This window comes from Acanthochromis polyacanthus, chromosome 5 (assembly GCF_021347895.1).
Source record: "Acanthochromis polyacanthus isolate Apoly-LR-REF ecotype Palm Island chromosome 5, KAUST_Apoly_ChrSc, whole genome shotgun sequence".
NCBI classification, from domain to species: Eukaryota; Metazoa; Chordata; class Actinopteri; family Pomacentridae; genus Acanthochromis; species Acanthochromis polyacanthus.
In genome coordinates, this window is record NC_067117.1 from 15,335,566 (window position 1) to 15,358,877 (window position 23,312).

General features: G+C 39.9%; 1 protein-coding gene across 1 annotated transcript; it reads right to left on the minus strand.

Annotated features, from left to right (window-relative positions):
- Positions 1 to 7,443: 7,443 nt before the first annotated feature.
- On the minus strand, positions 7,444 to 23,312 carry crbn (cereblon). Its single transcript, XM_022191083.2, has 11 exons — positions 23,169 to 23,312; positions 22,773 to 22,891; positions 22,431 to 22,633; positions 21,887 to 22,036; positions 18,652 to 18,808; positions 18,081 to 18,143; positions 17,890 to 17,974; positions 17,646 to 17,761; positions 16,262 to 16,326; positions 13,267 to 13,398; positions 7,444 to 9,808 (listed from the first exon to the last, which is right to left on the minus strand). Exons 1-11 carry the CDS (start codon positions 23,239 to 23,241, stop codon positions 9,631 to 9,633), a joined length of 1,341 nt encoding a protein of 446 aa, XP_022046775.1. The 5' UTR covers positions 23,242 to 23,312; the 3' UTR covers positions 7,444 to 9,630.

Genomic DNA, 23,312 nt, shown 5'->3' on the forward strand with positions numbered 1-23,312 from the left:
GTGCTATTGTTATTAGTTATATATCACCTGTTTGCAACTAAGGATTTGTTTTCTGTGGGATAACATATGTAGGCTGAAATTTTGTGTGATGGGAATGTGTTTACTTCTCTCCCGTTGAGGAATCCTTCTGATGTGCTCTCCATACGCAAGTCGGAGTCTTGTAGTTGGTTTTAGAACTGGAGATATAAAATCAGGTATATGTTGGAGAGCAGTCTGCCACCTCTGTTATCAGTCACAGAATTGCTGTCTTCTTCTTATTAAAATGAATTTAAACAAATTAGTGAGCCCCTCTGAAAAAAAAGGGCACTTGTAGTAAAATCTGATTACGAATGCATGACATTATCAAATCATCATTTGTAAAAGCAGATAAAATGAAGAATTTGTCCAAAAATGATTTCTGAGAGAAAGATAATACCTGTCAGGTTGAAAGCTTACAGTTTTGCTTTCAAGTGTTACACAATAACAAAGATGTCCTGTTAAAGCAGTTTTCCCAATTTGCCCAGTGAATGGGTACATGTTTGCATGTGCCTGTAGGCCACCATGATGAGAGGAACCACAAGGAGTTAATTCCATTACAGGAAGCACTTGATGTTCTCTGCAATTAGATGAAAAAAATATGCACTATACCATTCAAAAGTCTGGGGTCACCCAGACAATTTCTTGTTTTCCATGATAACTCACACTTTTATTCATGTTTTAACATAATTTCACAAGGGTTTTATAATAATAAATTAGCCTTTCAACACCATTAGTTAGCACAATGTAGCATTAGAACACAGGAGTGATGGTTGCTGGAAATGTTCCTCTGTACCCCTACGTAGATATTCCATTAAAAATCAGTCGCTTACAGCTAGATTAGTCATTTACCACATGAACAATGTCCAGACTGTATTTCTGAGTAATTTAATGTCATTTTCATTGAAAAAAAGCTGCTTTTCGTTCAAAAATTAGGACATTTCTAACTGACCTCAAACTATCAGCAATTAGCCAAAATAAGTTGGGAAAATATTGAATATCAGCAAAAATCCAATTGCTCATATCCATACTATATTCATTGAGAGCACTCCTGATGATTTAGGTGGTTTGACATTCACACCAGTCTGCACACTGAGTATCTCAATGATATTCCTCAAATGAGACATTTATAGGCTGTTGAAGAAAATAACAGGCTACTATTCTGATTTTTTTTAAAGGAATGTGTAACTGAAATGTGATTTGACAGTTTTATTAAGCAAGTGAAAACATAATACTGGATGTAGGTCAAATCAAAATAATTTACTGAAATAGGAACAGCCGTGGTTGTGTAGATGGCAGGGCCCAAAAAGATACCCACCTGTAGGAAACCAAGTGGCATCAAGGGCCATAATGTTTGGTTTAAATGTAGTCAGGGAAAACAGTACATTTTGATGTGAAAGTTTAAACTATTGTTGCATTATGAGACGGGACTAGACGCAGGTCAGTGGCATCTGTTGCCTTTGTGATAGAGTGAATATGAGCAATAGTGGCAGCAGGATATGTGTAAAGGTTTTGCTATTTGTTAGTGTCACTATGGCATATTTTATACATTTGTACATAGATGTTAATTTCATTACAGGAAGGAGCTGATGTTCTCTGCAATCATATGTAAACTAATATGTGTGTATATCTACCTCGGGAATCAACCAAAATGTGGGTTATAGGTTTATAATGTTGTCTTGTGTTTTTATTGCTTTCGTTGGTCTTCTGACTACTTTTACTGAAAAGCCCAGCCAGGGACGGGAGTTGAAAATGAGCTTAAAGCTATACACACTATATGTAATACATCAGATGTGTTCTATGTTAATTGTATGGTTCCTGATCAAATAAATGAATAATAAAATAAAATGTTAAAAGGAAGAGCATGTGACACTAATAAATGCATAGGTGAATACACTATCATTTCAGGTTCCGCTCTGGTTTTTTCAGGTGCTTTTTTTTGGGGGGGGGGGGGGGGGGGGCGACACTGACCCTCGAATGTAGCATTAAAGACAACAGGGGGCCCATTGACACATTCTGCCCCTACACTCCTCAGGGTGTGGATCCGGCCCTGCACTGACTCCTCAGATGGTCCTCACGCTGACATGACAGCTCTCTGCAACACTTACTGTTAGCCCTGTTAGCTAAACAGATGCTAAAAGATTGTTTTGTTTTTTTTGCAAGGAAACCCTTCTGGCAGCCATGAAGAGAACATTCACTCCAACATGCAGCCACCATCTCCAGCACCGCCCTGATCTTCCTTCTCCTGCAGCACCGTCTCACCAAAACAGCGAGGAAGAACAACTTCCGTCCGTTTCTGCTCCTGTCACCGCCCAGCTGCAAGAATAAAGTAAAGGTGATAAACAGCCGACAGCTTCAGCCACAAGTCTGGCACCATGGCGAAAGTGAGCATAGCAACGAGACACCGGGTGGTCAGTCTGCACCAGCAGGGTCTCTCACAGGTGGAGATCTCTCGGCAGACAGGTGTTTCCAGATGTGCGGTCCAGGCTCTGCTGCAGAAGCACAAAGAGACGGGGAAGGTGGAGGACCAGAAGCGCAGCGGGCGGCCGAGGAAGCTGAGCGGAGCCGACGAGCGACACATAAAGCTGACCTGTTTGCGGAACAGAAAGATGTCCAGCAGCGCCATCACCTCGGAGCTGGCGGTGACCAGCGGCACCCTGGTGCACCCATCCACCGTCCGCAGGAGTCTGGCCAGAAGTGGCCTTAATGGGAGACGCGCAGACAGAAAGCAAGTCCTGCAGTGTGAAAAAAGCAAAGAGAGGAGACTCAGCAGTGCAGGGAAACATGAAAGCAGGGGTGATGGAAAGTGGGAGCAGGAGCTCTGGGCTGATGATTCAGAAACAGAAATATTTCACTCTACGGTGGAGGCTGCAGAAAGCCACAAGGATGTCAAGTGTCTATAGGCAGCACTGAAGCATGCTGGAGGTTTCTTGAAAGTTTGGGGCTGCATTTCTGCAAATGGTCTGCTCAAAGCTGTGAAGTGAAGGCAGATATGTATTAATGTCATCTGTGAGCCTGACAACAACCTCAAATACAGAGCCAGAGTCATAAAGAAGTGTCCTCAGCAGCAAGATCAAGAAACAGTCCTGCAAAAGACAGAATGGTCCCCACAGAGCCCAGATCTCAACATCACGGAGCCCTTGGTACATGAAGAAGCAAGATACTGAGATCGCCTTAATCCACAGAAAATCAGTGGCAAGCTCTCCAAAAATATATGAAAATATACACCCATGTATCAGTGTGTGTGTGTGTGTTACATTTATATGGGCGGCTTGATGCTAAGTTCATGTCAAGCGTAGATGGGAAAGTAGTAATACATGTCCAGCAATATCTCTGCTCTGCTCACTGCAACAAATAGTGTTTTGATGTTTGCCCCAAAGAAAACTGTCAAGCACAACAATAAGTATCTAAAAGAGCTTTTTAGTTATTTTTTTCTACTTTGTTTTCAAGAGTAAAATTAAATTATACTTACATAGAAAGTATTTCTGTTGAGTTGCTTGTTCTGCTGCTTATTAAAAGGTTTATGTCAGCAAAAGAAAAGCATTAATTTGGGAAATGATACAAGAAAATTTCCAAGTTGCTGAATATCACTGGAGTACGGTTAAATTTATCAGTAAGGAAAGAAGGGATGAATGAGGGAGCACATGAAGATGTCCTCTGTGTTAGACTTAAACAGTGAAATAAAGTCAATCGATCAATCAATCAATCAATCAGTGGTGTGAAAGTGTCGTGCTCTGCTGCTTGTTGAAAGCTTTTTATCGACCAAACAGAGAGGCACTGACTGGTATTTTGTGAATTATATAGTGATAAAAAAAGACATATCATGAATTCTCTCTCTAAAAACATTCATATGTAAACACACTTTTACCTGGTTTCATGCAATATTTAGACTTCCATTTTGGAAATCCCTACAAATTAGCAAATATGTAGATAGATAATACCCTATTTGCAATTTTAAACACATTTGAGAAAATGTTTGTATAAAACCTTTGTATTACCGTCTATCATGAAAATCTTGTGTTGCTTTTTCCATGAGCCATCCCAACATTTTCACTCTGCAGTACCAGTGAAAACATCAGAATCTATTAAACTCTAAAACATGACTCGATATACGTTCAGAATCAACACATCCAACTGCTTTCGTCATCACTGTAAGTTGACTTAACATCCATTTAATTCCTATTACAAATACAATCCTGGATTAAATGAAGATTATTACCCTTTTCCCCTGCTGGATCCTTTTTTATTTGCTGCCTCAACCTGATATTGTTTCATCTGATTTCAAAACAGCAAAGTTCAATCTAATGAAGGCTCTTAATTAAATAACATAATTCATCCTCATTTCCATTTACTTGAAGAATACAAAGCTCAGTAACATTACGCAGGCAGAAAGATAAGGTATGATAATTCCCACTGACTGGGAGACATGGAGAGGAAAGCAGACGGATCAATAAGATTGTTTCTCCATTCATTTTTACTAATTTTACTGTTTTCTGTATTCTCCTCAGATGAACATATATCACACTTTTTCATGCATGTAATTTAATAATAACATAATTGATGTAAACCTAATAACATAGGTTCAGGATGTAAATGTTACTGTTATATTTATAGTCTTCATCAAACTCAGAGGAATATTACATAAGCCTTCATACTGTATCCATGTAGCTTTGTGACGCGGGCACTGGCTGTAATTGAAAATAATGAAGCGTAATATGTGCATGCATCACTTAAACACACACACTATGTTAACGTGGCAACGCACACTTACAGTAGCATAAACATCTTACATCACCCACAAGAAAGCACAGTCTATTGCTGTGACAAAATAATTTTCATCTAAGGTCTAAATGCTCTCCTGTTCTGTGTCACACAGAATTTATTAGTAATTGTCAATTGTCAAATCAGTCAGAGCCTTTGGGATGTTTTGTCCATGCTGGCTTTAGCCTGATATGCAATACAATGCCTATACAGACAATATTTTCCTTTTGTTGCTTTTCAGCCCTGCATCATGATCAATTCAATTTGGATTTTTGACATGAATTTACAATAAAGACTCTTTCATGTCAAAACAGATTTCAATAAAGCAATGCCACTTTAAAAAAATAATATAACAAATAAAATAAGTATTCACCTCCTTGGAAGGAATATGGCACATGCGTTAATCTGCCTGGATCGGGCCTTCCTCAAAAACTGAGCGACCAATGAAGAAAGAGACTAGTGAGTGAACCCACCAAGACACCAGTGACTCCGCTGAGATATAAGCTTCAGCTGCTAAGATGGGATAGACGTGCACAGAACAACTGATGCTGGTTTTCACCAGTCAAAGCTTTATGGGAGAAAGTGGCAAAGAGAAAGGCGCTGTTGAAAGAAGCTTAAATGAAATGTAGAGTAGATTTGACCAGAATGCCATGTGGGACACTGAAGTCAACTGGAAGAAGTCTTTTGGTCTGATGAGCTTTTTGACCACCAGACTGGATGCAGTGTTTGGTGAACACAAAACGCCGCACGTAATCATCCACACAGCATCCCCATGAGGAAGCATGGTGGTGGCAGCATCATGCTGTGGCACTGTTTCTCAGCGGCAAGCACTGGAAGGTTTGTAAAGCTGAAGGGTTAAATGAATGTAGCAGAGTAGAACGAAATAATGAAGGACAATCTGATGCAGTCTGCAAGAGAAATGTGACTTCAGAGAAGATTTATGTTCCAGCAAGACAATGACCTGAAACATCCAATCAAAGCCACACAGAAATGGTTTAGAGACAAGAAGGTGAGTACCCTGGAGTAGCTGAGTCAGACCCCAGACCTCAGTCCAACTGAATATTTGTGACTGGACTGGTCACTCATGATCAATGCACAACCCGACAGTTTTGCTAAGAACAAGTTAAAATTGCAGTATCCAGATGTACAAGGCTGATTGAGACCTATCTGTACTTAGTGCAGTAATTGTTTCCAAACGGACTAAACACTGATTTGAAGGATGTGAAAACTTATGCAGTCATTCATTTTATACTTTAGATTTTTAATCATCATAACTTTGTAGAAATGTTTCATTTAAACATGACATAATCTTTTTTGGTGTGTAAATTCACATCAAATAAGCCAAATTACAATGAACCTCATTCAGTGTTGAAAGGGGTAAACTTACAATATGGGTGAATACATTTTATAGATACTGTTTGACTACCGAGTGCTACAAATACTCAAAATAGTGAAAAGTTTGATCAGATACAGCCAAGCCTGCATTTTTATGAAGGCTATGTGATGCAGTAGAATGATCCAGAGCGGGTACAGAAATGGTTTTGCCAAGTGATGTGTTTAAGGACAAAAACAAACAGTTTTTGGACAGCTCTGCCATGTTTCGCACATCAACGTCTATTTTCAATTGTTGGAGACGAACAGAAAAAAAAATCTGTAAAATTTCCTCAAATGTTGTCAGCGTTGGTTAGGTCTGTCGATGGCATGGTTGAAAATGAAAAAAATCTGAGTAGATTTAGAGAGAAGCGAGCCCTGTGGACACGTTGTCATCTCAATTTGAGGATACAAGTTTTTGAGGCTTCTAAGGCCACACAGATGAGAGAGCACTTTGCATTGTATAAAGTGAAGTGTGAGGATGTACTGCATGTGTGATTATTGTGGAGCACAAATCAAAGTGCTAGGTATCATTTTCTGATCTTCTTAGGTTGGATAGTAGTTTAGACATTTTGGAGAGATTGTTCAGTAATGACAGTAATATTGCTTCAACGCAGATACAAACCATTCAGTGAATAAAAGCTCAAACAAAGCATCAATTCAAAGAAAAAAAGTGCAACAGACAGCAGCAAAAATATGCTACCAACTATTTAATTTAATCACCTTAAATGGACAAAAAAAAACAAAGCTTGCTGAAGCTGTGAAGTAAAACCAGTGTTTTTAACAAGCTGAAGTGGAGAGAAATGAGATGTCATGTGCTGCATGTGCCAAACCCTGTGTACTTCTTTATCTTAAATGCTCTTCTGTGAGTGGCCCTCACGTTCAAGATATCACTGAAACACTGCGATCGACATGGCTCATCTCCCCCAAGCAGAGACTCATTAGATTGTCACTGTTCCAGCATACGAATCATCTTTCAGCCAAGTGAATCTGCACGTGACATTAATACACCACAAACATGTTTTTTTTGGCAGAGACGTGACAGCACACAAGCACAATGAAGGCACACATTGATTCGTCTGCGGCTTTGATGATTTGTTAATTCTGGGAGTGCATGAAAACCTTTTACCTGCTTGTTAAAACTCGATGCGTTATCGCAGACATTAACTAAACAAGCACACGCACGTGTTGTGTGAACTTTTGCCTCTTGATGCTGTCCCTGCCTTTCTACAGGTGTCTTTCTGAAAACATCACGATCATTTTGGTGCCAAATGTAAATCAGGCGAGAGTCGCTGCTTGGAACCTGCGTGTTTATTTTACTCTGTGGTACACTGAACAACATGGAAAAACAAGCAAAGGCCGTCTTTGGAACCAGGCAACTGATTTCTTCAGTGAAGCATCCATTTTATAGTTTTATAGGTGAACGAGAATCTGAGAGCGCGGTAAACACTCAGCCAGTGATATGACAGAGAAGAGGCACAGCACAGTAATTTAGATTTCATGTGTTATTCTTACAGTGGAAATGTCTCCAATGAAACAATAACACATAAGATGAGTTGTATTGAAAGCTGCCCCCTATGTTAAAGGATTTTTTTTTTTTTTTTTTTGCAAAGAAGCTAATGTATTTTAAAGCCATTGAGTTTGATGTTTGCTAGAAGTAAGGCTACAACCAGCAGCTGGTTAGCTTAGCTTAGCATGACTGTAAAAAAAAGTGGAAACAGCTAACTTGGCTCTGTCCAACGCGGCAAAAATACCTACCTGCAACATATTGTCTTTTTTGTTTTGTCTGTAAAAACAAAAACCTGTGTAAAAACTCAGTTTTTTACTTTACAAACTCAACAAGCAAGCTACAACATGGCAACCATCACCCTGTTTCTAGTCTCTGTGGAAAGCTAAAATAACTAGTTATTGGTGCTAGTCTAACATTTATCTGAAGGTTATGAGTGTGGTGTCAATCTCCCCTACTCTCAGCACAGAAAGAAAGAAAAACTGATTTTTCCCAAAAACTCTACTACATCCAAAAACATTTCATTAGACAGAAAGATCTTCAGATTCTACATTTCTTATTGTGTCCAGTTGCTCTGCCTACTGATGAAGATTCTGTAGCAATTCTCAGGAAGTTTTGGGAAATAAGATTCTACAAACAGTAGAACAACAGTCATAATACACTCACAAACACTGTAACTGTCTGAACTACAGTTACATTTATACAAATGTGAGCCAGCACCTTGCAACAAAAATAGCAAGAAATAACATCCCGAAAGCTGTGCGACAATCCTAAAAAAAAAGTAAACCATTAATTATAAATCTTAACATCACATTGCCATTTATAGTCTTTCATTAACGTCTGCGTTTCATTTATTTTTTAGCTTTTGAAAAGAAACTGCGTTGTAGCATAGACACAGCATTTTAACACGCCATGCAACATGAACAAACTAAATGAGGAGGGATAAATGCTCCTCTTGCTCTCCATCTTAATTAGCTCTGACCTTTAATAACCAGTCTGCCACGAGGCAACATTACATCTCTGATTTTCACTTGTGCAACCAGAGATAATGACATTTCCAAAGCGGATCATCAGATGCGACATTGAGCTCCCATTAAATACAAAACAGACGCAGATGACATCAGGTATATTACACATTATCATTATTGTGAGCTCAGCTTTTTGTAGAGAAAATAAAAAAATCTGCTGTGATAATAAAAAGCACGGCTTCTTCACACATCAGTGGGTATGTTGAATTAATTTCCAATCACCTCGCATACAAAAATACATCCAGTTTAATTCCATGTTTCAAAACATCCCGCATCGTGACACACTGACACGTACATGAGAGCACTTTCATTCAAACGGTTTTCTCCACTGGTCTATGGCAGCTAAAATAACAAAAAGATCTGAATGCTATGTTGAAAGTACTCTAAGCTTGCTGTATGTGGATTATTAGAACAGACTCAAGTGACCAACACAGATTGCCGATGCTATCTCTGTGTCAGCTACATGCGGTCAGACTCTGCACTGAAGAGAAGGAGTTAAGGATGAAAGAAGACTATGCATTCAGCAAACCTTTCATGTTTCTGTGTGTTTATATGGGCCTGCAGCAACCAGGAAAACAGCTGGACAGGGGTGCAGGTCAGGGAGCTGCATGCTGGCATGTCAACCACGTGTCATGAAGTCAGTCCGTCTCACCTGTCACTTGCCATTATTTTTTCCCCACTTTAACAAAATGCTTTCAGCATCTCAACACCGCCTCTACACTTTAAGAACAACCACTACCTCCATCCTGGTCTAATCTTCCCTTAGAGTGCCATTTAAAGGTTGAAGGACCTTTCCTCTAATATGATGGATTTGCTGGCAGGGGGTGACAGACATTGTGATGCATTGACTACTCAGAGTAATCACAGCCAGGAAGCTGAAGATCCAGGGTTGGGGAGGTGTGCATGGCGTATTTTCTTTTTTGAACGAGGCAGATGGATAGTTTGACGTCACAGGCAGAAGACGCGAGAGCCCTCTCTTCCGTCTTCGTCCTGGGGGATTCGGGGGAGCATGGCTGAACGGGTCAGACCCCAGAAACGAGGTGGAGACAAGTCCTTCTTGGTGGCTGTGAACTTCCAACCCATGTGAGACCCGCAGGTCCGGCACTGAGCAATTGTCCAGGCGTACCTGAGAGCAAAGAAAGGACCAAATGTTCCTTCAGATCTCCTTCAGTCTTGTTTAAAGATTCATATACACTGATGAATCATTTTCATCTGATATAATTGTTCCACAAAAAATGTTTTGGAAAAACAAAATGACAATATCATCTATTTTGTCTTCCTTATTTAAAAATACAGGAGAAATGAATAAACAGCCAGCTTTTCATTTTCAGGTGTAACTAGTGCAGACAAAATGCTTCATTATGGATGTGAAATGGTTTCCACTCTGCACTGTTGAGGTTCCTGTCCTGCATCCTGCTTTACACCATGTGCCAGCTGGGAAAGACTACAGACCAAACATGAACGGATGGATGTTGAAGTTGCACATGACACTAATCCTGGCCTCCAAACTGGCTCACAATGATCATCTCGTTTGTACACATCTTAGCCTGAGACATAAGACGTAAGCACAGCATAGCAGCCAGACTTATCTCCACAGCGCTGCGTCCATGCTGGACAATGTTCTGGCTCCACCTCATTATCATTCTGCTATAAGACACACTCTGGCTTGTTTGTCTTCAAACCAACCACAGCTGCCTTGTTCTAAGTCCAGGAAGGCACAATGGAAGCCCTAAGGGTGTTGGTGGGGATTGTTTTATTGGAAAATTTGCATGCAAGGAGGCAGCAAGCCAAAAACCAAGCAGACTACTTGATCCAAATTTTTGGCAAAATTTGCTATTTTCAGCTTGTAGCTTGCTTTTGCCTCAAAAGTTGCTGTTGTTTTACATAGAAATGGCAATTATGAAACCGGTAACGCTCATCAATGCTGATGGAAGGGCAGGAGAATGGCATGTAAAACGCAAATCAGAAATAGGACACTGATACCTGCGACATTTGGTGAGTCACACTAATACAAAGTGAATTTCCCCTTCAGCAGATAAAAGTAAAAACAGCCTTCTAGTGTCAACTTTTCCTACATTATCTGTGGAGGGCTACCATTCACTTAAGATGAAAAGACGCAAGCATACTGGATCTATGAAATATATACTAACATAAAATGAGCTGTTTTTATGAAACAAAAAAGAGACTGTAAATGTTGTGTTTCCATATTATGGTTTTCATATTAGTAAGTTGCCTAAAAACATTGCACCTAACTGTGACATGAAACTGAAACAAGTTTGGTTGTCGCAAAATAAATCACATCTGACTTTTTTTAGTTGACAACATGAACATGATGTTATCACAGTCTGTTATTTATGACATTTGCTAATTACTAACTCGCTCTTTGAACATTTGGAACAAGTTGGCATCTCTGTCAGCAGGATGTTTTGCCAAGTTTGAGATGCTTCCTTCATCATTCTAGGTTTAAAACACCTTTCATGTGCTTGTCCTCACTGTTGGTTTTAAGTGAAAAATGCCATATTTTGTACTTTGTCAGTCTACTTTGTGGACAATCCGTGGACAGTCAGGAAGAGCACTTGCTTCGGCAGCCTCTCATTTTGTCACCGTGAATGTTACAGTGTGCTTATGAGAGAAGAAAAAGCCTTTGGTGCTTGTTATGCCTCTGGGGACTAGAAGCAGAGCACTGAACACACACACACTGCCCTGCTGTCGCACATTGAGGCAGTTCACAGGAAATACGGTTTCTGTTAAAACATTGCCATTTATAAAGAATTGATACTAATAAGATGGGAAATAGCATCCTTCTTAACACCAAGATTTCAGTCAGAATTTCCCCTCGTGGGATTAATAAGGGATATATATATATATATATATATATATATATATATATATATATATATATATATATATATATATATATATATATATATATATATATATATATATATATATATATATACCGGGCTTTGCAAACGTTCTGTTACACGGTTTCATGATCTTTAGAGACGTTTACATGTCGGAGTGAAAAATTCCATTAAATAAACTGAAAGTTCTACCTTATAGGCAGGTGTCCTGAATACAATTTTTTTCTCCGGTGAAGTTGTATCAAGATGGAAGTCAAAAGAGTTGAGATATCTGCTCTCCTTCATGCTGGCCACAACAAGTCTGACAGAGCCAAGCAGCTGAACATCAGCCGGATGACCGTCCACAGAGTCACGGAGAGGCTCAAGAATGGTGAAGATCTTTCAGTGATCTTTCAAGAATGGTGAAGACCTGAAAGATCTTCACCATTCTTGAGCCTCTCCGCGACTCTGTGGACGGTCATCCGGCTGATGTTCAGCACAAAGGAGAGCAGATATCTCAACTCTTTTGACTTCCATCTTGATACAACTTCACCGGAGAAAAAAAATTGTATTAAGGACATCTGCCTATAAGGTAGAACTTTCAGTTTATTTAATGGAATTTTTCACTCCGACATGTAAACGTCTCTAAAGATCATGAAACCGAGTGTAACAGAACTTTTGCAAAGCCCGGTATAAATATATATATATATATATATATATATATGAAAGACATAAATCTGTGTACTGGGTGTCAAATAGTTGGTCCCTGCAGGTTTTAAACGCTGCTCTTGTGGTTCCAATACAATACACAGGCATCAGCATGCCGATGCAAATTTCTCAAACATCTCCTCATATGATGTGACAAGATTTTATTTTTTTGCAACTTTAGCAACTGCTGAATTTTCTCCCTTGCAAAATTTATTTGCAAAGCGCACGAGGCGCTGGAGTCTTTTGTGAGCATAACTGTGAGATCGAGGTCAGATCATGTTTCCACTACAAACAAACCACTCCAGAATTTATTTTTAACTGGGCCAGCTTCTCTTTATGATTGTTTTGGTTGGCAGCTGAGCACACTCAATGTGTTCAAGTCTTCCCAAACAAATTGTAGTCCAGAGTGTGATTCACTCGGTATAAACAATCTAAATATAAAACTACCCTCAGCTGATAACAACTGCTGCTGAAATAAACATCTGAAAGTCTCCAGCTGACATTCCAGCAATACTCGATCTACATGTTGATCCTTACAGGCCAATTTAATTCAGCTTAATTCTGTAATTATAAACCAAATATTTTACTTTCCACATCAGTGATATGAAATAACAAACAACTGCTGAGGTGCCTTGAAATTCCTTAAAAGACAAACTCACTCTAATGAAAGAACAATATACATCGCAGGTACAATGTGTTAAGGAACAGGAAATTTAACTAGGTGTGTCAAAAGCAGAGCCCTTTGATTTGATTTAGAAAACCAACAGGAGGTTTCTCCCCCCCTCTTTGCAGAAGTCTGTTGTTGCACAATGATAACCTTCAAACACTAACATCAAGAAGAGACGCCCCACTGATACCCAGGACACAAAGTACCAACCATAGGCTGCAAGGATTTAAAAGACACATTTACAGAAGCAGCAAAAAGCACAGTAAGAGGTCCAAGTCGATATAAACGTTCTGTCTGCTATGCGTTCTCTTATTAACTACTCTGAGGGGGAGTGTGAAACAAATTTGTTGAGTGTAATGAAGTTACCCTGGAAACCAGCTGTGCAGCGTGGATGGCCTGCCGACCAGGTTGAGGTTGTTGGCTTTGTAGACTGTCAGGGTTTCATGGACGTAACCGTGAGGGTTTACGTATGCAGCCATTGGGCCGTAGAGAGACAAGCTGCAGAGAGAAAAGAGGCAGGTGGAATATGTCAGCTGTAGTGAGCATGACTCTAACATGGTTCAGCCAAGAACAAAATGTAAGAAAGATTCACTGAAAATGAGCCTTTGAATGGAGGCTCCATAAAAGGTATTAATGAGTCAAAGTACCTAAAAAAAGTCCAACGTGTCAATTTAAAATTTGCAGTCTCTCTGAACCCACCACTGAGGTCAACACAACCAGACTGTAGGAGCCATGAATGAATTGTTGTTTTATTATGAGGTTAAGGGCAAATTCATTAATGTGTGTTTGTTTGGATAGGATACTATTTTGTGACTATGTTGAATAGAAGGATAGCGTCACATGGATGCAATCGGGGATAATTAAGCAAATATATTCACTTGTTCATTTGTCTGACTTGTTTTTCATTGTTTGAGAGGGGGTGAGCTGGGGAGCCGTATTTTTGTTGACTGCCATTTTCTACTTTGATTACTTTAATTAGGACTTTGTGCATGTTATCATGAGCTGATTATCTTTTTTCTTAAAAAAAGGGTAAATATATTCTTTGGAAATCTCAGTGTGCTCTCTTGTATAGCATGTCAGACAAACAGGCTCAGTCTCAGTTTCTCAGCGATTCTTGTTTGTTGAAGTCGCTACACAGATGTTTTACTGCCAAGCACTTTTAAAATCCACAATCAATAAATCCACTGTGGACAGAGAAATCCACTTGGAATATTTTCACAGTATGTCCGTGGCACAAATTCACATGGTGTAATGGTAGAGGCATTTTTCCACACTCCCAAAAAGCCGGAAGCACACTATAGTCTACTGTTATATACACTGCATATTTGTATACTATTTTAAAGCTGAGGTAGGCAGAATAATGTTATTCAAACTGCCTGAGAGGAAACTAGACTTCAACACCTCTTCTTGGCTCCATTTTAAGGCTTTAGAAAATCTAATTTGTCATCAGTGTCTTTGGCCAGCAACAGATCTTTTCATACAGAGGGCATTGTTTCTATCGGCCGTTATGAAAATACAAATGTGTGAACACCTCTCCTCAGAAAACCTTATTCTGAGTATAGTTTCAGAATAATGAGCTGAAATCAGAGTACAGTGTCCAGGTTTTCAAAACTATAAGCTGCACTAATTATTAAAGTACGTTTATATTTAGAATGGATCTCATCTTGTATAGTGCAGAAAGATGTCGCTCTCTGATCGCTCCTTAGGGATTTGTTTTAGTTTTATGTCCAGCACCTTTACTATTTGTATGTAATCTCATCTGCCATATTATCATCTAAAAACCCTTAAAAATCAACTGCAGGCCACCTGCTCGATTTTAAACAGCAACATAGCAGACAGATAGAGACAGATATTCACTTTAGGAGTTAGTGAAAACCTAAAACAAAGCTCAAAGACAGTTAAAGGTGAAGTCAGCAATTCCAATACAAGACACAAGTATCTGTTCACGGTCTGCTAGCTGTCCACTGAGCTGGTGGACAAGAAAAATACCCAGCATCACTACACAATCCTGACTTTGTAAATAAAACGCAAACTTGGACTGACCCATGTAACACTGTTCCAGCAAGTCCTGTGCACATTAAAGCCAAAATATGCTAGCTCGCTACATAGCAACAATTCTTTTCCACAAATGTTTAATTCAGGACTGTCAATGCCAACTTTGCTCTGCGACTGCTGTAGGTGTAAATTAGTTGATAACATTAACCAGACATTGCAAAAACACGTTGCACATTCAGGTTTAAGCTACTAAAAGTCTAACGCAAGTCAAAGGTCACACATCAAAACAGACTTTTCATTGATAGAGTTCACTGAGTGCAGCAACAACAGTAATAATAAACAGAAAGTTAAGATAAAAACTATACTTTTCAACTTTAAGCTCTCCAAAATGTAACCAGACACACACAATTTTAAAACATAATCAGCACCAAAAACACCATTTTGAGTCAGCTTTTTAACTAGTAATTGAGTATGTGCAATGTTCTCCTGTTCTGTTTTGAGCCCCTAAAAGAAAATGCATGACTCACATAGTTCCATTAGTCAGAGGAAGTGTGCTTATAAAGTTTGTAACTCCTGAACATCTCTCCCTGAAATTATTTTAAGGCACATAATCACTCAATCCCTCAGATTACCTGGGTGATAAAACCATTCATGTACTTTTCTCATAAACATCCAGCATTGGCCTGGACAATTTCTTTGGTCTACAGGGTTTCTTGTGTCACTGCTGGACACACAGCACAGGCAGACTCTTTGAAAATGACATTACATAACAGTGTGTGAGACTGAGTATGGAGGTGCAGAGTAAAGTCACTAATATTCATGATGTAACGCCAGACTTTATGCAACCCCTAGACAGACAGTCAAATTGTTGAGTGTGACGCATTAACAATTTCAGTGATTACAGGGAAGAAACACACACAGACATTTAATTATCCCTGCAGCTGCAAAGAATATGTTTTTCCCTTGAAAGACAAAATCTATAACGTATGGTAATCTGTAGCCTTTTCTTTGCATTATTGTACCAATAAATGCAGAAATATCAAGCTTCATTAAGTACATTTTCTATTCTGCTACAGACTCAAATGACCCCTTGTGACGTGACAAGACTGCATCGGGTTTTTTCTGCTGTCAGACTTTTCCAGCATTTTTGAGTTTTTGGTGACCTGGCAAAAGGGTGAAGATATCACAGCATTAAGTATAATATTCCCAGTGTTGAATTCCTTTAAGAAATATTGAAATTTCATAAACTTTGCATTCACACTGTACTGAAAATCATTTAGACTACAAAATGCAAAACCACTGGAGTGGGTGGACTTAAAACAAACAGTTCTTGCATTGAAAAAAAATAATCAACTGAATTCCTCACCTGAAAATTTCATTTTTTGTGGTGATTTCTGTGTCCTGGCACTGCTTACAGCACAGTGATGTGCACTGAGGAGGAGAGATAGCATAGTGTTAACAGAATATATTTGCCCAATATTTTCAATGCAGCATCTCCACTGTTAGCTAACTGAAGATGCTATAATAATCATTCCTTCTTTCAGGCCTCCACATGACCCACTAAAGAGATGACAAGAGCTCAGCTGGCTGCAGACTGTCCATTAAACAGGGTTATCATCAGCTAGAAGAGAAAAGCAGATAATGGACAAACGTGTAAGAAAAGACACTCAGTTCCTGGTAATGCAACAGTAGCCGTACATGCTATAAACACTATGTTGATCTGTGTCTGTTTTCAACCTAATGTCTGTGAAATGGTCAGACTGCTCAATATCTGTAATTTCTATCGTGACCCAGTTTTTAAATTTGATTAATGAGTCTGTGTTTGATTGGAGGACAAGATTACAAACACTTCCTAATTGCAACTATTTATGGGACCATATTATCCGCAGAGACATCAAAGATTTCTTTTCAGATTTACTTCACGTCACTGCCTAGCTCCGTCTCCCATATTTCTAGTCTATCTTCACTGCTCCTGTCCAAATAAAGGCAACACAATGCTAAAAGATTATCACACTGAAGACTGCATTCTGGAAAATTTTGACCCAATACTAGTGTCACGGGAAAAGTTAAGGGATCACCAAATGACTGTAAATCATCCCGCTGAAGATAGATAAGCATCTACGCTAAACTGCATGGCAATCTATTATAGTTGTGGACATATTTCAGCTTGGACTATAGTGAGGGACTCAGTGACCAAGAGACGTTTCCCTCCCTCAAACATTGCTACTAGCATGGCTAAAAACAATCTGTGACAGCCCTGACACACAGGACTGAATTAAACCACGAAGACAGAGACCAGACTTCTTCCTTCTGTTTATATTAAATTATGCATGTTAGTAGAGAAGTAACAAAGGTGAGACAAAGTAAGAGCTGTTTCAACACTGTCTACAAACTCTCCCTGAGAACAGTTTGACCAGTTCAACATGACAACCAGCTGATGTATGCTGCGTTTTGACTACTGATCTATAAAAGTTCCTGTTAACACCTATAAAACCAAACAATCTTTGCTTTCACTGAATAATCTGTAAATACTTTGGATCATGTAAGCCAACGCTGGACAGAAATACGGCGGCAGAGGCACATCTGTTAGCTCCTGTCAGGCAAGAACTTCAGAGGGAAAAACAGACACATTCTGCTTACTACAACACTGGATCTTATCACGCTGAGAGGGAAATTACATCTGAGGCCGAGGGGGCAGAGAAGAGGTGTGGTGGGGCTGGGCAGTGTCGCTAGTGGTAAACTTTGCATACCCGGTCCATGATGTCCAGCTCACAGCGAAGTCTCTGGATAGCACTGCCGATCTTCAGCAGCTGAAGCCGCAGAGCGTCGTCTATGGGCAGACAGGCCGCCACTCTGTAGGAGAAGTCTGAGAGAAACCAGGCAAAAGCAAAGAGAGACATCAAATAAATAACAAAGAGAAAGCACAAAGAACACATGTGATGTGCATGTGCCAGTGTCTGCGATCCATCTCTAATAAACTGAACAGAGGCTCACCTACGGCGTTGGTAGGGAGAGAGTCATCCTTCAGATTCTCATCCCATTCGTGAAGCTGTTTCTTCACTCTGTTCATTAGCGACTCCTGTGAGGTAAAGCGCAGGAAGCAGACAAATGATGGTTCACTGTTTATAGTCAATGTTTATGCCTGCAGGAAATTCCAAGCATTACGCATGAGCTGCAGTACTCACAGAGTCGTAGAGTGCATAGACCCACGGTGGCCATGGTGTCAGGCTGGCACAGTGAAACTTCCTCTGTGGTGAACAACAGATGAACTATTAGTGAATCTAATATATTTTTGATGATGATCTAATCCTGAAGCATCCTTACATCTGTATAGTTTCGCTTCCATTCCCTACTCGGATTGATAGTGACACTATAAGTGCACTTTGCACAAATTCACATGATTTAAAGATAAAGGACTTTCCCTCATTCTCCAAAGTCTAGAACTACTTCATAGTCTAAAACTGTACACATTGTGTTATTATATTTGCATACTGTGCATTATTGTATACTGTATCATTAATATGTAAGCTGAGGGAGAAAGCATATTGCCATTCAAGTGGCCTGAGTGGAAAACAGACTTCTGCACCTCCTCTTGGCTCCATTTCGAGGCTTTAGAAAATCTAACTCGCAAAGAGAGACTTTGACCAATCACAAATCTTTTATAGGAAAGATTTGGAAAAATAATCATTAGAATAATCGATAATAATAATTTAATCATTGTAAGTTGCCATCTTACTGTATTTTGGAGTGTCTGACCTGTTGATAGTTACTCCACCAGCACTGAGCCTGTTTCCAGCTCTGGGGTGTTGAGGAGGGGTGCATGTGGAGCCTGGACAGGGGCGTCAGCTGCACGGCAGAGAGGGGGTCTGGAAGGATTCGTTCTGGGAGGATTTGTACTTTGGCTTGTCTGATCCTGACAACAGAAACAAAGGGAGACAATGACACAGGCAGTGGAACAAAGGGGAGGAAATGTGAACGAGAGCAGCAGAAGATGAGTGAAACTGAGCAGACGAATAACAGACTAAACTAATGGTGTCCTGGCTGAATGTTATAAAGGGTATGACAGGATGTTTGTTAATGGGAGATGATCATAAAATGGTGTATCTGTGTGCTTTCTCTGTCGGCAACAAGAAGTATTTGTTCAAGTCCATTTAGCGAACCTTCTGGAGCCGGATAACGTGAGCGGTAAAAACATCTCCAGGTGTGACCAGACAAATTTACACAATGAAAGTGGAACACAATATTCAGTGTCTTACCTCTGTTTAGCAGCAGAAGTTATGACAAAATTGACTGTAAAAACCCTATTTATGATGGTACTGTATTTCCAAATAGCTGTTTCTGTAGCATGTTGAGTCAGTCGTGCCAGGCTAGATACTCAGAAATATTTGTCACATTCTATGCATTTTAATACTCATTATATATCAGACAAGAGAGAGACAGGCAGATTTCCATTGAAATTAATGATAGCTTGACTGCTATACTTGCTAAAGTCCCAATAGGAAGTCAATGAGATTATAGCAACCAATTTGTGTGCATTATATAATAACAACTGGAAAAGGAGGGAAATGTGTCTTAATGAAGTTTCAGTTTTATGGTCAGTTAACCTCAATGACTTCCTGGGCAGTGGAGGATGTAGATAAACATAATCAATGGTGTCACCACAACAGTGAAGGAAGCAGCTTTTCTCCATAAATACTTCCTTGGTTTACCCTCCATTCAAGAGGAAGCACAAAGATTGTTCTTGCATAACACACACAAATGATTAAAACCCCACCTGACTGAACTACCATGCAGCTGTAATGGGCTCAGAAAGAACACATAAAAACCACCAATGTGATTTAGTGACGCCCCTCTCATGGTCTTTGGTAAATTTCTACAGTGTTCTACAGTTTTCTTGAATGCCTGGATCGCAAATACGTTGAGTTTTTTATGAGTTGAAAGGGCCCGAATTTCCACAAGACAAGATGATCTCATGTAGCACGTCACAGCTTGCATGTTAAAAATTTCACAAAACAGGTCAACCAGGAGCCAAGTGGACAGATGAGGTTCATCTGGGCCTTTCAGGGTAAATAAAAGCTGGTTCATGTGCTAACACTGTCTCTCCTTTAAACACCTGATATCCACCCTGTATGATTTATATATGTATATATGTCAGGGTAGAGACTGCGATTTGGTAGAGTTGGGGTTTCTACCAGTAGAGTTTGCGATTGGAGTCTCTACCAGTAGAGACTCCAATCCTACCAGTAGAGATTTGTCAGGGCTAAGGTTAGACTTTTAAGGTTAGGGTCAGGGGTCAGATTTAAAGTTCCATCTCTACTGGTAGGATTGGAGTTTCTACTGGTAGAGACTCCAATCGCAAACTCTACTGGTAGAGACTCCAATCGCAATCTCTACTGGTAGAGACTCCAACTCTACCAAATCGCAGTCTCTACCCTGACATATATATACATATATATACATATATATATATATGTATATATATGTCAGGGTAGAGACTGCGATTTGGTATATATATATATATATATATATATGTATATTGCATCTTCAACATCTCTACATAATAAATTCATTAATTACTAAGTTTTCTTAAATTACATTTGCTATAAGTAAATTTCCTGCACAATCTCCCACATTGTTCCATATAATAAGGCAGTTTATGATAAAACCCAATGTGCATGCTTGGAGGAAGTAACACTGGACTCTGCAAACACACCTGGTGCAAACTGGCAATGATGTTTTTAATTCATTTTCTGAAAGTGAACGTGCAAAGAGTTAGTCTGCCCTCTAGCTGTGAATCACAGGAACGCTGCTCAAGTCACTTTAATCAAGGTTCAACATGATATTGCTTCTAAGACTCCAGCGCTTTTCAGAAACCGGCTCTCCTGAAGTGACATCTTCGATAAGAAAATACACATTCAACAATTTCAAGTTTAATTTCATTGTATAAAATATGAATGTCTAAGAAAACATTCCATTTGTCAAATTAGACTGACCTTAACATGAATACAAATAAAAAGGCTCCTCAGATGAAACACACAAACTGTAGATATTAAATCATAGTTCAACACTTCAGAAGTGCTGTTTTTCAACCATGAATTCACTCCATGTGAAAACTAAAGCATGATGTGTGTGCAAAATAAACACAAATATAAACACAGCATCCATCCATTATCCATACATCGCTTAATCCTCATTATTAATCCTCTGGAGCCTATCCCAGCTGACTTAGGGTGATGGCAGGGGACACTCTGGACAGGTCACCAGTCTGTCACAGGGCTACACATAGAGACAAACAATCACACTCACATTCACACCTACAGACAATTTAGAGTTACCAATTAACCTGAGCATGTTTTTGGACTGTGGGAGGAAGCTGGAGGACCTGGAGAAAACTCAGAATGCACAGGGAGAACATGCAGAAAAACCCGCCTTCCCAGGAGTCTTTCTGCAACCAGGAATCTTATAGTTGCAAGGCGAAAGTGCTAACCTACAGCCACTATGCATCCTCCATAAATGCAGCATGAAATACTTTATTAAATTCTATCATTCTTCACACATGACATCTCTGACAGAAAAGGCGTTCTAAAACAACTAAGTACCATGTTTCTCTTGTCATCTGTTGCATTGTGTTATTTTTTAAAAAAAAGGCATTTTCAGGTCACATTTTATAGTCATTGGTAAAAGAAATGTCCGTGTGCTGGTCACACTATCTCATCATTCTCCTTTAAAGCCACACCTCACCAGGGTGTGGATTAACCCAGTGGTTTAGAATTTGTCAACCAAGGTGACCAGCTGTTCAGTGCAGTGACTCTAAATGGAATATACACCAAGTGTCAGCTCAGACTTTGCCCTGTATTGTCTTCTATGCTTTTTTAGGTTTTGTCCTTTGTGTGGTTTTGTGTCTTTATCACACACCTTTGAGCGAGGGAGCAACAACAAGGATTTAGTCCTAACCTTTGACTTAATGCTTTATGAAGCAATTTCAACTTACCCATCTGCTTGAGTTCTTATCTCATGGACCTTGAATCTCTGCCTCCCTACAGCTTTCACTTTGACTGTTTCGATGCCGTACTCCTGCTCCTCACGGTATGCATAGATTTCGGCTGTTGTTCCAAACTCTGCCTCCGGTTCACCGGCATCGCTGCAGAGACATATCAAATAAAGCTATTAAATTAAACAGAGAAAGAGTGGAGCTAATCATCTTTGAACTTCAAGAGACAAACACTGAAAAATGGTCAGAACTGACACAACTGCTCAAACATTTCATCCTACATTTTTGTCTAGGCAAAGTAGCAGAATGAAGTCTCCAAGTTCAAACCAAGATAACTCCAGATATCGCCAGAGATTATTTCACAGGCTTTATAAAGCTTCTCTGTTGTCACTGAAGATACATTACGAGTTGTTTCCAGGCAAATACAAGTGCACTGACATGCTTGTCAAAATATGGTGTGCCCCTTAATCTGGGACATGCAATTAAACCAGTTCACCCTGAGGTAATTATTAACAGACCCAGAGATATTTCCATAACTACACACCTGTGTGCGAGCACAGCAAAGGTGCGGTCTCTCTGGATGACGCTCCGCATCATGCTGACCTCCTGCGGCCTGAACAGCTGCAGAGGCAGTGTCTGGCCTGGAACCAGCATCACAGCCGTGTGTGGCAGCACGGGAATGGTCTGACAGCTGTCGTCGTCGTGGACTGTGCGGCCATGAAACTCCTCCATGTCTGAGCCCAGGTACTGCCATGACAGAAGTCAGCATCAACACAACAGGAGAAATTCTGCAGCTAAAATACACTGGGAATGTTGCATGTTACATGTATGGAAGTAAACTGTATATTTTCTGTTGGGATAAGAGTGAAGGTGGTGCATCACTCACAGCATGTGATGTGGGAAGACTGGGGTCAAAGGTGATGATGTTGGGCTTCCCTGTTTCCTCACTGTCTCGGTCTTCAGTCTCCATGTCATCCTCCTCCTCTTCCTCCTCCTGCTCATTGTCTTCATTGCACAGCAAGTTTACAAACACACACAGAGGCCAGTTAGCTCCTCTCGTCTTCAAGTTAAACCTTAGCAGCAGTATATCAAGGTGATAAGCCACTCTGAAGGTTGAAGTAAAAGGAAAGCGAAAGCACAGTGCTGAAAAATGTTAGTTATGATGTGTGATCCCAGACAGTGGCCTGTAGTGAGGAAATGTTAGCTAGCAGCTAGCAGCAGAAACACACACACGTCCTGCAGGTGAAACTCTGAGCGGCCTGGAGGTAAGTTTAGCGGTTACCTGGTAGCAGCTGTAACTGGTTTCCCATGTTGTCGTTAATGTTGTCTTCACCTCCACCCCTCTCGTCAGCCATATCCTTGTGTTTACAACAGTAATTCTTCTTCTACGGCTTCTCAACGTGCAGCACCAACATGGAGTCAAAGC